This window comes from Caretta caretta, chromosome 1 (genome assembly GCF_965140235.1).
Source record: "Caretta caretta isolate rCarCar2 chromosome 1, rCarCar1.hap1, whole genome shotgun sequence".
NCBI lineage: Eukaryota > Metazoa > Chordata > Testudines > Cheloniidae > Caretta > Caretta caretta.
In genome coordinates, this window is record NC_134206.1 from 270,821,099 (window position 1) to 270,835,647 (window position 14,549).

General features: G+C 42.1%; 1 protein-coding gene across 2 annotated transcripts in view; it reads left to right on the top strand.

Annotated features, from left to right (window-relative positions):
• FGD6 (FYVE, RhoGEF and PH domain containing 6) overlaps positions 1 to 14,549 on the top strand; it is a 105,005-nt gene that overhangs the window by 7,142 nt on the left and 83,314 nt on the right. For both annotated transcript variants that reach the window (XM_075124278.1, XM_048835541.2), the window contains exon 2: positions 2,773 to 5,245. In XM_075124278.1, coding sequence (XP_074980379.1) covers positions 2,773 to 5,245 — 2,473 coding nt within the window. The remainder of the gene's footprint in view (positions 1 to 2,772; positions 5,246 to 14,549) is intronic.

Consider the following 14,549-nt stretch of genomic DNA (forward strand, 5'->3'; position numbering starts at 1 on the left):
AGATTCATTCCTCTTCTGTTGAGTTGTAAATGGACCAAGCCATGCATCCTCCTTGCCCAACAGAAGATGGCTCAATGTTCCACAAAACCAGAGCCCTCTATTTCTCATCACCAGTTTCCCTCCATTATTTTCTGCTATCTATCTCGCTTGTGGAACAGGAAGAAACCCTGGGAAGATCACTGATACTTTCCTCTCGTTCAGCTCTTGATGATCTGCTAAGCCTCTTCTGAGGCAGTGTCATTCGTGCCAATGTGTAACATAAGCAACAGATCTTTGCCCCTCATCTTCATAAACCCATCAATGATATATGTTTTGTTCGCTCTGGAAAAATGGTAGTCAGTCCTGCTGTCCTTTTATCCACTGAAGAATGTTTTATCCACCACCTTAACACTGAGTCCCTGGTGAGGATTGTCTATCTTCTTTAGATTTTCTGTGGTCTTCAGTCATGCTTGATGTTTCTAAGGATTGGGCTGAGCATCAGTCCTCGGGTGTGAGAGACCCCTTTTTCTTGCCTCCAGCTGAATATTTCAGTGTATTCTTTGCACTGCTGCACCACATGCTTGTAACTAGTGAATTTCTCTCGGTCCCCTTTTCTCTGGTGGTCTCAAATTGTCCTGCTTCTGGCTCTGTAGACTGTCTAATGTTGCTCTTTCCTCACTGTGTCACAAACTGCCAAGCCTCCTCTCTGTCTTCCTTTCTTTTCAGCTTCCTTGAAACCATTCTGTTCTGTATTTGGGTCTACGGTGGTGCTACCCAAATCTGGTTGTCCAATGTTTTTTCTGCCCTCCCAGACCTCAAATCTTTTCCTGCAGCACAGCCATCAACTTGCAATTCATGCAGAGGAAGTCACTATTTTCAGGCAGGAAATGGATACAGAAAATGTCACATCCTCTGCAGGTCATAACTGTTCCGTTGCTGGTCATCCTTGTTGTGTATGTAGAGCTGTACGTCTTGAAAATATTCCTACAAACCTTCCTGCAAATTCCTTTAGAAACCCCCCTGCTAGCCTTTCCTCTGCCTATTCTGAGTTCACGTAGCAAATGACTTATGTATTGAGCCTCACAGGTCAGCTTTGACCCCTCGCCAATGGGATGAATAAAATGATTCCTTGCAGCAAGAGGTGCTAAATTTTGGGGCTGAGTAGAGGCAGTCTGGGCTTAGATATAGTGATTCACAGCCCAGAAAAACACATGGCTTTCCTGTTTTTATGGCAGAAGAGTTGTCTGTCTTTCTCTATCTCCTTTAGACTGAGCACTAGCACAGTTTTATAGAAATCCTCCCTCTGAGTCTCTCAGCAGATGGCACTTTCTACTTCTAGGAGCATGACTACACTAGAAAGTTTACAGGGGTGCAGCTGCACTGCTGTAAACTCTCTCTAATGTAGCTGCTCTAAGCCAATGGGAGAGAGCTCTCCTGGCAGCTTAACTACTCCACCCCTGGCAGTAGCTGTATCAGTGGGAGAAGCTCTCCTGCCGACATAGCACTGTCCACACGTGGCTTATGTCGGTGTAACTTATGTCACTGTTCACGCGCCTAAGCAACGTAAATTATGCTGACGTAAACTGTAGTATAGACAGAGCCTAACACTCGGTCATCTTTCTCACTTTTCTACAGTAAGGCAGGGATTATAGTTTAGCATTAAAAATGAAAACACCTCATGGGTTTGCAACAATATTGTAATTTCTAGTCAGTGGGCCAAATGATCTCTTCAGATATGCAGCATGTATGAGCATATGTTACTGAGGCTTTTAAAAAGCATGTACAAGGAAAGTGGAAAATACGCAGTGATGTGTGTTCAATAATGGAGGCAATGTGTAAAGAATTTGCTGCTAAATGAGAAACATTGCAGTTGAATTGCATAAATTACCTTTCTTGCATCAAGATCATTGTGAGAATTGGTTATGATGGGATATCTTTTTAGATTTGTAAATGTCATAAATAATCTCTTGCATGTATTAAAATGTCCCATCAGTGAATACTTAAAAAAAAAAAAAGTGATTTATAGTAGTGTCAGATGGATCATAAGCCATAATCATGATGACAGCTTCTAATTGATAGAAAATGGCATGCCTTGGGATGGAAAATTCAGTAAGACGTGTATCCTCATTGTACTTCTTGGAATGCACTTCACTGCTAGAGAATCAGTTATCATCCAAACTTCACTCTTCAGAACCCAATACTTATAACTGGTTATAGTGGCAGATTGCCATTAGTAGATGTTTCTGCAAAAATAAAGGGGAAAAGGACACAGTCAGGTTAAATAGTTGCATATTAAAGGTGAAGGGGGGTTATTGATTGATTATTGAGGATTATAATAATAGAATTGATATTACAGTAAAATTTTTAGTCTCCTTTAATTTTCACTATTTTATGCTTTTTGTTTTTAAAGTACTTTTGTATGATGCTCCACTTAAACTGCAAAACTAGGTTAGTAGACTTCAGTTCTCCTCACACTTCAGCATCTTGGCAAGCAAGAAATTCTTTTTAAGTACTTTCTGAACATTTTTTGATAAACATTTCTAACAGGCTTTAGGTTTTGAAAAACCCTTGTTTTAGAAAAACTAAGTTTTCCTCCCTAAACTACCTGAGTGTTTCTACTAAAAGGAAGAAATGCTGGTATAAAAAAAGTATGGTAGGGGGTAAAGTGAAGTAGTGTAAATAATTGAATAGTTTAAATTTTATAAAAAGTTGAATCTTTTAAAAGTACTGTAATACAAGATAAGTTGTTTTGTAGGCTCATAATGAGTAAAATTTTTGTTTTTTCCTTTCTAGAAATTAAGAAGCCACCAGTGGCCCCAAAACCAAAATTTGTGGTAGGACACAAGGCATCACCTCCCCCTGTTGCACCTAAGCCAGATGTTGTGTTTGCTGGAGTTATACAAACAACAAAGAAAACTAAACCAGCGATAGCACCAAAACCAAAGGTTTTCAAGAGTTCATCTGTTCCTGAAGTTAGACCACCATCATCTTTAAGAAAAAGCACAAAAAGCCTAGAAGAACACAAAGGAGATTCTTCTGAAACTGTAGACCACCTGAATTATAAAAATGGAGACTCCACAGAAAACACTGAGGATACCACTTACATTATACCAATGTGTTCTTGCAATTTTGAATGCATTCATAAGCTTGGAAATGGGGAGAACACATGTAAAACTCAAATAATTTTTGAACACTTAGAGAACTTAGAGAATATCAAGATAGGTGAACAAATTGCACCATCTATAAAAGGTGGGACAATACAGGAGAGTCATAGTGAAAAAGTGGCAAATAGAAATCGGGTAGTTTTAAAGGCCAACCTTCTGGAAGGGACACTCAAAGATGTTCTAACACAAAGTGTATTCCCTAATAGTAGCTCTTTGAGGCACAAGTGTCCAGATAAACTTGAAAGGGATGATAGTAGTAGTTCTAACAATGAAGTTAAAATAGAGTGTACAGATCTTGTGCAGTTATCTGGTTCTGAGGAAGCTACAGGCAAGCCACAAAATAACCACAATAGGAGAGATGCTGATGAAATCCACATGTCTGAAACTTGTTTCAGTCTGACTGAAAGTAGCCACAATTGCTATTGCTCCTTGGACCAAGAAACCCTGGAAGATGTCAATGTAAATAGTGATAGTACATTTGCAGGTGGAATCTGTATGAAAGGAGATGATGTTAAAACATCACCTTCCTCTGGAGCATGTTCAGCACCCAGCTCAAAAGTGCATCCAGTTCCAAAACCGAGAAAGCTGCGTGCTGCATGTCTAGTCCGTCAAGATGGTATGGATACTTACGGGGAAGGAACAAGAGAACCAATTAATTCAAAGTGTGATTCTGCTGGATCTTCTGAGCACATCTTTAATAAAAAAACAGCAAAAATTAATGTTCTTGGTCAGAGTGTTTCATATAATGATCATCCAGAAAAAGTGCATCAGACTAATCCGTTTGAGATTCCTCAAAATCTTGCTGAGAAAATACACTGGGTCAAGGACTCTACTGATACCGAAGAATCAGCCTCACAGCATATCTTGCCTCAACTTCTGCAAGAAGCTTCTTTCATGACAGAAAATGTTGAATGTTCCTTGGACGAAGACCTTAATTTAACAAGTCCTGCAGATGAAATGATAGATGACACTAGTATATTAGCTGCTGTGGACAAAAGGACTAGTTTTATACAAAGCAGTACTCTGTCCATGAGTTTGCCTAAGCAACTAAAATTGACTTGCAATCAGCACTTGCCTGCCTCCAGTAGCCTTGATGTTTCTGCTCAGAAACCAGAAGATAAAGAGATTCATGTAAAAGATGAAAGTTCACCAAGGATTGTTCCTAAAAAACCTCAAAGACACAGCTTGCCTGCTGCTGGACTGCTGAAAAAAGCTGCATCAGAGGAGCTTGTTGAAAAAAGTTCTTATGTTTCCAATGAAGATAAAAAAACAGAAAATGTTCTGGAAAGAATGCGTTTAAGGCATATATCGGCCAAAGAACAAGGTACGTCACCTTACGGTGACATGCCAAAACGTTCTTCAGAGAAACCTGTCTGGAAGTTACCTCATCCTATCCTGCCATTTTCAGGCAATCCAGAATCGTTAAAAACTGCCACCATTGCCACAAACTCTGAACTTTCAACTGCTGTGATCAAGCCTAGAGCTAAATCTCTATCTTCTGTGGATATGGAAAGAACAGACAAGCCTTGCAAAGACAGTCAGAAGAAAAATACTTTAAAGAAATTTCTCAACATTAAATTGTCTGTTTGCATAATGAAAAGTGACTTCCAGAAATTTTTTTCCAAAGGCAGCCAGTCCATGGATGGTGCCATAGCTAGTCTTTCCACTGGGGAAGGAAATGGTATTGGTAACAACTGGAAAGTAACATCCCTAGCAAGCGAAAGGAAAACTAAATCTGCCAAGGCACGTTCTGCAGAAATAAGTAGCCCAGCATCACAAAAGAAAAGACAGAGACATAGGAGTCAGCAGGATATACCAAACAGTCAAAGATTAGAGTCTTCAGATGAACAAATATTCTCAGGGAAGCAGTTGTCACAAACACACTTGAATTCTCTTACAAGCGATTATCCACCAGAATATGAGAATGTGCGCCACTATGAAGAAATTCCAGAGTATGAAAACTTGCCTTTTATTCTGTCTTCTGATAAAAATCCATGTTTTGAATGGCAGAATTCCAGCAGTATGGTGGAAGACCGTGACACAAATGTATATGAGGTGGAAGAACCAGATGACGCTACAAGCAGCCATTCAAGACATGGCAGGTAATCTAGGAGGAAAGTGTGTGTAAAATAGATACAGCTCTGTGTGCTGGGTACAGACAAATTGTTGTTTGTTGTTGTTTTTGGATGGTGAATTTAGGAAATATGCTTGTTTTATTATGTGTTGGCAAAACAATCTAATACCCCTATGTATTTTCACCCATATATGTTAATTTAGTAGCAATTTGTGACCCAGAAGGACTTTTTCTTGGTGAAATAACTCTTGGATCTACTTGCAGAATTTAGTATCAATCCCAATGTCTAATCAGACTTAAAGATAAATACTTTGCTTTGGAATTTAGAGTATTCTTAAACTGGAATTGATGGTAATATCTAACTGTTGCTTGTATTCAATCTGGAAAAGCTCCTGTAAATAAAGACCAAGTCCCAGAGTGAACTTGCTTAAATGCTCTAAGCGAAGCAGTCCAATGGAAAGCTCTCTGTGTGATGGACAGCGCTTAAAGATAGGCTTTGGTGACTTTTAATAATAAAGGTGGACTTTTGTAGCGTTTTAGGGTTTGGTAAATGCATGTTCAGATTTTGAATGGAATATGTAGTTATTTGTAGCTCAGTGCCCAGCAAGCTACTTTTTGCAATTCCTTGCACTATAGTTTTGTAATGTGATCCTTATTGAGATGAACTGCAGGGCTGGTGTATGGACCAAACTCTGTGAAGACAATCACAACTGCTCTTATTTTACATGTAGAGTACAAAGGCTTTGACTTTTTTTTATGCATCTCACCAGTGTGAGAACTTATGTTTTGCAATGAGATGCTTGTTGTAAAGGGGGAGAAAATATTTGAAATGGCATCCTTATAACTGTAAGCAGAGTCAGAATGAACTCCACCCTGACATCTGGTGGTGAGGTGTGGCAAGTTGTGGAAAAGAACTTCAGGGGCCGATCTCATTTGCATAGGCACACCCACCCTGCCTAGAATGAGGCCATAGCTGCCCAGATGGTCACTTTGGCTGCTGTGGGATCCCCAGTGTCTCTATTATTGGGGCAGGAAGAATAAATTGTTATTATCCTGATTATGGGAATCAAGGACAGTGGAACTGTACTTGGCCTTTTGTTATGAGGGAGGGACTCGCCATCAACTAAGTAGCACTCGCTAGGCAACGGACATGGGTTCCAAAACTCTGTGAATTGAGAGAGGCTGGAGACAGGTATTAGTACCTGGTGGAGTGGGCCCCTTTGTGAGGTCCTGAAACATCAATTGCACCTCTGTCTCTCTCCACTGTGGAATGTCAGAGGTAATTTTGGGTCTGTTAAGAGTCTAGCTACAGGTACTGTGCTGAGTTCACTTTGGCCTTATGGTGCACCAGCACTAAGGCTCCCACTACTACAAGCTGAAATCACTGAGCACTGTGTCAAGTAGTGGGGAGCCTGAAGATCTAGAGCATAGCGGAGCCGTTTGTGGATGGGCTGGTGGAGCAGTTCTTGGGACGGTGGGAGCCACTTGTGTGACATGGAGTGGAGCAGCTTGTGGAGCGGATCTGAGTGAAGCCCTGTGGAGCTGCGGGACAGTCAGCTTCAGGTTGCGTAAGGTGCCCCTTACCTCTCTTTCCTCCCCCCCCACCCCCAATGCACATTTTTACCCAGACTGGGGAGTAATACTCTGCAGATGAACTTTTGAACTCTGGGGCTGGACTTTTGGGGTTGTTGGACTTTTTGGACTTTGGGTGATTTTTGGATTGCTGGACTCAAGAGACGTTTGGGTTGTGGGACTCAAGAACCCGAGGGAAATGACATGGCCCAATTTGCTGGGGTGGGTCTTCACTCATGGTTTGGTTGATGAACCCTAGTTGTGGTGTTTTCCCAATTTAATGCTGATGTCGTTTACCTCATGTTGTTAAAAATTCTCTGCTACACCGAGACTCTGTGCTTGCAAGAGGGGAAGTATTGCCTCTCTGAGGCACCCAGGGGTGTGTGTAAGATTTTCCCAGGTCACTGGATGGGGACTCGAGCCAGTTTTGCGTTTGCTTTGATGAGAGGGAACTCCTGTGTATCGAACCCGGCCCTTGCTACTATCAACTCGGCCTGGCAGAAGGGTTACATAACATTTTTAGGAAGTAAAAACTTGTATATTGAATTACTTTTCATCTACATCAAGTTACTTGCCTTTGTAGGAAGGTAGGAGTCTTTTTATTGTGGGAAGTAGTCTCATTAAGCTTCATAATGTTGAATGTGACATCTTACGCATTTACCCTCACGTATTGGTCTTATGAACTGTGTACAGTATTATTTTTGTTGTTGACTGAAGTACAGTGCTTGCTTCTGTGCTTGGCATAGTTTCCTTTTAGATGTTAGATTAGAACCAGAGTTATTTGTTGTTGTATTTCATTGTCACTTAGTCTTTCTGTGGTATTCATGAATAGTTGAAGACTTTGAAAAGGAGAGCAGCGTAACACTTCCAAGCAGGCTAATACCCTGGATTACATAAACCTAGTATATTGCATGTGCACTTGCCCCTTTCTATTAGACCACTTTCCCTGAAATTTCCATAGCCTGGCATTTGAGATTTGTTAGTAGCAATGCTTTTTATAATTTAAAACTGCAGTGCAAAAGAAATTGTACTTTGAAACACAGCCTCTAGGTTGAAAGGGCTGTACCTCAAACATTACTACTAAAGCACATATACAACCTAACCACAGGAACTCAAGGCTTGATGTACCTGAATAGATTATGGGTCAATTTAGTCCTATGTGCTGTCAACAGTATCCAGTTTCATGTGCTCTAGAGGAAGGCCTAAAATCTTCATAACAGTGGTGCCCACGCTTTTCTTGTTGCACCCCTCCCCCCTTACCGGTAATGGACTCTGTCTGCTCGCTTCCCCCCCCCGGCCTCTCCCCCCCCCCCCCGCCCCCCCCCGGATTACTGCACAGTTGGCTCAGCAAAGGAGCTTGGGCTGATGACGGAGCTGGGGTTGAACTGGGGATGGGGGAGGAGCTGGGGCTAGAGGTGGAGCTGGCCTGGGGGTGGAGAGGGAATGAGGGCAGAGCTGGGCTGGGGGTGGAGTAGGGGGCAGCATGGAGCTGCAACTGGAGCTGGGCTGGTGGCAGTGTGGAGCTGGGGCTGGGCTGAAGATGGAGTTGGACTGATTGGCACTCCTTCCCTGCCCCCTGTGGGAGTTGGCCCATGTCCTCCTCCCGAATGTTCCTCTGTACCCCCCATATGGGGGCATGACCCACGGTTTGAGGACTACTGCTTTATAATGTACCCAATGGTACTATATCATGTGAGAAATTTTTTCCTGATCCCATTATGCCCAAACCATGAGAATTAATAGCTCTTGCAATTTTATCCTAATTCAGATGACAGATTACATTGAGGCACTTTCTCCTCTTTCGGTAACCTTCTAGGAGGAAATTAAAGATCCAGTGGCCATCTTGGAAGATGAGTGCTGTAGTTAGGCTATTTAAGAGGAGAGCTGCTTTCTCAGTAAAATATTCTGGAGTGGGATTTTGGCCTATCTTCACTCCCACTGAAGTGAGTTGGCATGAGTGGGAGTGGAGTTAAGTTCATTACACCCTTAGCGTCCCAAAAATGTGTGAGAACCACTGAATTCATATTGTATGCTGTGTTTTACCTATACAGTTAACACATTACTGGTGTCAAACTCGCTCACTTCTCTGAAATGTTCTGTGGGATACCCTGAGAAAGGAAAGTAATGAATAGAACTAATAAATGAAGATAACTTGACTTTGGATCTTCTGTCATGGGAACAATACCGAAAATCTAATTCCAAGAGCAAGAGTCTTTAATATAGATCATTGGTTTTCAGACAAATAAATCAGGACAAAAGATTTTAAATAGGGTAAAGAAGGTGAATGTGTTAACTTCTTGTTTTGTTGAGTTTTAGGGCATTTCATTTTTTGTTTAATTAAAATATAATGAGAGAAGAATGGTGACTGGGAAGGAGAGGGACAGAAATTGTATTTCTAAATGCATGCCAAGTTTTAAATTATCATAATTACCAGGAGACAGTGTAAGCAAGGAATGAAGTAATTGCCTATTTTCTAAGAAGTGAGCGTTCAGGTTTGAAGCATTACTAAAAGCTAGTGCCTTTTATGCATCTCCAAAGTTCCACAGCAACATTTCTTTTGACACTGCCGTAGGAGATGTGTAACAACAGCTCAGTTACTTCAAAGTAATAGCACTTATTTGTATTTCTCTTAGTGAATGACAAAAATCATAAATATTTTTCTTTCTCCTTTTTATAGTAACAAATGTTTACCAAAAAGAGGGCAAAAACTTCACTGGAAACCAGTTGAAATTGAGTGGAGATTTGCAAACAGTCTCTAAACAAACTAAAGATGCAAACAGAAATTAAGTATGACTTAAAGCATATGTGATATGACAAAAGGCACAGACTTAAACTTTCGTGCATCTTTGGGGACCCCTTTTATTATTATTTATTATTATTATTTGCAGTTGCAAAGCTGCTGTCTTGTATTTCAGACTCAGTTATTCTGCTCCTCCAGCTTTTCATGGATTAATATACTATGTTTCCTGAATATGTTGGCAATGATTTTGTTTGAATGTAGAGCTGCCTGTAATTGTTAGCATAATTTCTGATTGCATTACTCCTTGAAACCCATTGCCTGCTAGGAGGATTTTTCTTTGAGAGATACTTTCAGCGCTCTACATGAGTACAACTACATAGTTTCCTTTTTATTTTTTCCAGTGACCTGATTTAGAATTATTGTTTGGAAAACCAGAAAGTATGCTGAAGTATAAATAAATGAACATGAAGTTAAGAAACAGAACTGATTAGGAATTTTAAAACTGTGTGTTGTTGACGGAATCCTGAGGTTAGATGCCTTCTCATGGAAACTTTACCAAAATGTTGTGTACTGGATATTGCCTACTTGGGGGTTGAAATCTGTCTTTGTGGTTAAACTCCATCTTTGGTATGTTCTTGTGTTCACTATGTATGTTCTTGATTCTGCGACCATTATTTGTGCTGAGTGGCCTGTATGGACTACTCACATGAACAATAGGGACTACATAACATCAGTGAGGGTTGCAGGGTTAGGCCCAGAGATAAATGTTAATTTGATGGTCGGCTGTCATGAATAGGCCGTCATCACAGGTGGACAAAGCAGGCTTCCCTGAGAAGTTGGGTATATAGGATAATGTCTCCTAAACAGATTTGCATTGTCTATGCTAAGTTCTTATTAGGAGAACTTTGAAATGTGGCTTTTTTGAACAGCTTTCCAATATTTTTAAGAAGTTTCAGATATCTGAGATTTCTTGTTTGCTGGGCTCTGGAAAGATGCTCTTGCTTATCCTATTGTAAAACCAAAGAAAATGCTGTACAGTAGAACCTCAAAGATACAAACACCAGAGTTACAGATTTACTGGTCAACTGGAACCAGAAGGAATCAGGCAGCAGCACAGACAAATAAATAAATACATAAAAAAACAACCCCACCCCTCTTCAGCAAATATTGTACTGCCTTCGGGGTTTGGGGAGGACTCAGGGCTCCAGATAGGGGTGGGGGCTTCTGCCCCTCGGGAGCATCAGGGCTTTAGCTGTGGGTGGGAGCACTGCGGCTTGGGGCTTCAGCCCTGTGGTTGCGCTCCCAGTTTTAGCCTCGTGAGAGGCAACTCTGTTCCTCAATGGGCCAGCCGTGGCCCAACCCAGTGCATGCATGCTGCCTTGGGAGCCACCGCTTCAGGGCCAGGCGACAGGCTGCCACTTCCCGCCCTGCCAGCGGTAACCAGACTTTTAGTGTCTGGTCAATATATCTGACCAGACACTGTCCAATTCCTTTTTTGACTGGATTCTCTAGTCAAAAACCAGACACCTGGCAACCCTAGCGGGGCACCAGGGCTCAAGGCTTCAGCCCCATGACTCTGCTCCCGGTTTCAGCCCTGACTACCCTCCCCCCCCCCCCCATCTCACTCGGAGCTCTATCCCCCCCACACATACCCTGCGGCTGTAGCCCCAAACCCTCCCCTCCCCTCCCCTCCCCTCCCCTCCCCGTGGCTGAAGTCTCATAACTTCTTGTTCAGAGTTATGGAACATTTCAGAGTTACGGACAACCTCCGTTCCCGAGGTGTCCATAACTGAGGTTCTACTGTATAATGTAACTAAGGGCCAGATGTGTGGATTTCACCTGCTTTTGTTTTGTTTCTTTTTAAAAAAAAGTCACTGTTTTGTGATTAGTTCTTCTGGAGAATGTGTGTTAGGGAAGATAGAGAGGGGCCCTCTACATCCTTGACTGCTTTACAGACCCTCTGTCTTAATTTTCCCCCTTCTTCCTTACCCATCCTTGATATAAGCCTGTTTTTTGCCACTCTTCCGTGTTGAACAGTACCATGCTCCACAAGTAATCCCATGAAAACCAATGGGACTACTTGCTGAATAGGGAACTAGCCAACATAATTAAGGGTAGCAGAATGACCTTTATTTCCCATCCTCAAGTCTTCTCCATCCCCATTCCCTCAACGTTTTGAAACTGTTATCCTTTTGCCTTTGCAGCTTATGAATGCCACTTCTTTGACTTTGCTAGTCACGCCTCTGACTAGTTAAAGTGCAAATCTGTTCTCAGTGGTAGCTGATGACAGAACAAGGAATAATGGTCTCAAGTTGCAGTGGGGGAGGTTTAGGTTGGATATTAGGAAAAACTTTTTCACTAGGAGGGTGGTGAAGCACTGGAATGCGTTACCTAGGGAGGTGGTGGAATCTCCTTCCTTAGATATTTTTAAGGTCAGGCTTGACAAAGCCCTGGCTGGGATGATTTAGTTGGGGATTGGTCCTGCTTTGAGCAGGGGGTTGGACTAGATGACCTCCTGAGGTCCCTTCCAACCCTGATATTCTATGATTCTGTGATATCTACTCTATTCCTTTCTATATGCTGAATACAAAGAAGTCTCAGCACACCCAGCTCTAGCGAGCTAGGAAGTTGGGTCGGAGAATGGAAACTGTAGCCAGTGCCATTCTGTGCAACCATGCAGAAGGTCTGTGCCACCACACTGACACAGTTTGATAGTTTATGAACAGTAATGTGTTAAATTTTGTAATGAAATATATATAATTAGCTGGTTGTAAAATTAGAGACCAACATTAAGATCAATGTGAGACTCTCACTACAAATGTTGTTAACACTCAACAGTGTTAGTCTCTGGGCCAAAATATGAGCAAGCAGGAACTGGGTTTGTACAGAATGCTGGGATTGTGCTGCTCTTCTGAAGGTGCCCCCTTTGGGGACAGATTCAGTCAAGATGCTTGGGTCTAGTTACTCTTCTACGTCACATGCATTTGTGCTCTGAATAGTTATTTTAAAACACTTTGTGGGATGTAGCATATGAAGGCATTTTAAGTAGACAATCATTTGTTTGGGAAAATCATGTTTCTCTTTTGGAGGACTCTTGATGCGAATCCTTGTCACTTTGCTTTACTTTCCCTAAACATTTGTTTTCTGTAATATAAAGGGACACTGTCACGTAGTTCAGGTCCATAATTTAACTCACTGTATGATTTGGCATAAAGTGGCCCCATCATTTAAAATATTTAAAATCATCACTCTGGTGCATAGGTATTCACTCCACCGTTTGGATTGCTCTTGTTCTAAGTAATACTAGCTGTGGTGCCATCCAACAGCATCACTTTCTACCCATAGACTGCTTTTGTAGACAGCAACAATTTAGCAACTGTGCCATTCTAGTTGGTCTTCTCAGTGCTACAAGGATATTCCTGTTCGTCCTCCCAAAGCACTGGCTCTGACCTGTCAGGCTGGATGCATGCTGGCCAAAGAGCAGCCTTGCATGGCAGAGGCTCCGCCTGACTCTCAACCCTTATCTCCCCCAATTAAGGTCACACTTCAGAGCAGCTGGGGTAGGACTTTACTGCCTTCAGTATAAAGCAAAACACAACTTTAATAAACTCAATCTTTTAACATTTTTTTCACCCGAGGAAATTCTCCAAACAAAGAGACTCAGTGACAAGTTAGTAGACACCCCCCTCCACTCCACCGCAGCCCACCCCCCCCCATTATGGTTTGCACATATTTTCACCTGCTTCCTCAGCAACATCTACTGCACTCCACATGCTGAAAAAGAATGAGCAGTGTGGTTCTAATATGCTGCATTGCAAAACAAATGATCTTTCAGAAAAATCTGATGTTCTGTCACTGTTTCACATGGAGTAATATCGCATATTATGGTATTCTTTCTTGCCCACTGCACACTCTCACTGAATTTGATTCACTTCTTCTTTAGGAAGCTGGAGAAAGCAGGCAAAATAGGCAGAATTTCAGATCTGTGCAGTATGACCAGAACCACTCTCTGAATTTTTTTATTCTTTTTAAATAATCAAAATATACTTTGAAAGGCTGTCATGCTAATTATTTTATGATCAAATTTTTTAGTTGTAGTTCATAAAGGCCCCAGTGCTTTACAAATACAGATAGACACCACCCTTGCCTCAGAGGGTTTACAACACACTGTCTAGCCATCTGCATGCCCCTAGATCAATGAATCATAGAATCATAGAATATAAGGGTTGGAAGGGACCCCAGAAGGTCATCTAGTCCAACCCCCTGCTCAAAGCAGGACCAATTCCCAGTTAAATCATCCCAGCCAGGGCTTTGTCAAGCCTGACCTTAAAAACCTCTAAGGAAGGAGATTCTACCACCTCCCTAGGTAACGCATTCCAGTGTTTCACCACCCTCATAGTGAAAAAGTTTTTCCTAATATCCAATCTAAACCTCCCCCACTGTAACTTGAGACCATTACTCCTCGTTCTGTCATCTGATACCATTGAGAACAGTCTAGAGCCATCCTCTTTGGAACCCCCTTTCAGGTAGTTGAAAACAGCTATCAAATCCCCCCTCATTCTTCTCTTCTGCAGGCTAAACAATCCCAGCTCCCTCAGCCTCTCCTCATAACTCATATGTTCCAGACCCCTAATCATTTTTGTTGCCCTTCGCTGGACTCTCTCCAATTTATCCACATCCTTCTTGAAGTGTGGGGCCCAAAACTGGACACAGTACTCCAGATGAGGCCTCACCAATGTCGAATAGAGGGGAACGATCACGTCCCTCGATCTGCTCGCTATGCCCCTACTTATACATCCCAAAATGCCATTGGCCTTCTTGGCAACAAGGGCACACTGCTGACTCATATCCAGCTTCTCGTCCACTGTCACCCCTAGGTCCTTTTCCGCAGAACTGCTGCCTAGCCATTCGGTCCCTAGTCTGTAGCTGTGCATTGGGTTCTTCCGTCCTAAGTGCAGGACCCTGCACTTATCCTTATTGAACCTCATCAGATTTCTTTTGGCCCAATCCTCCAATTTGT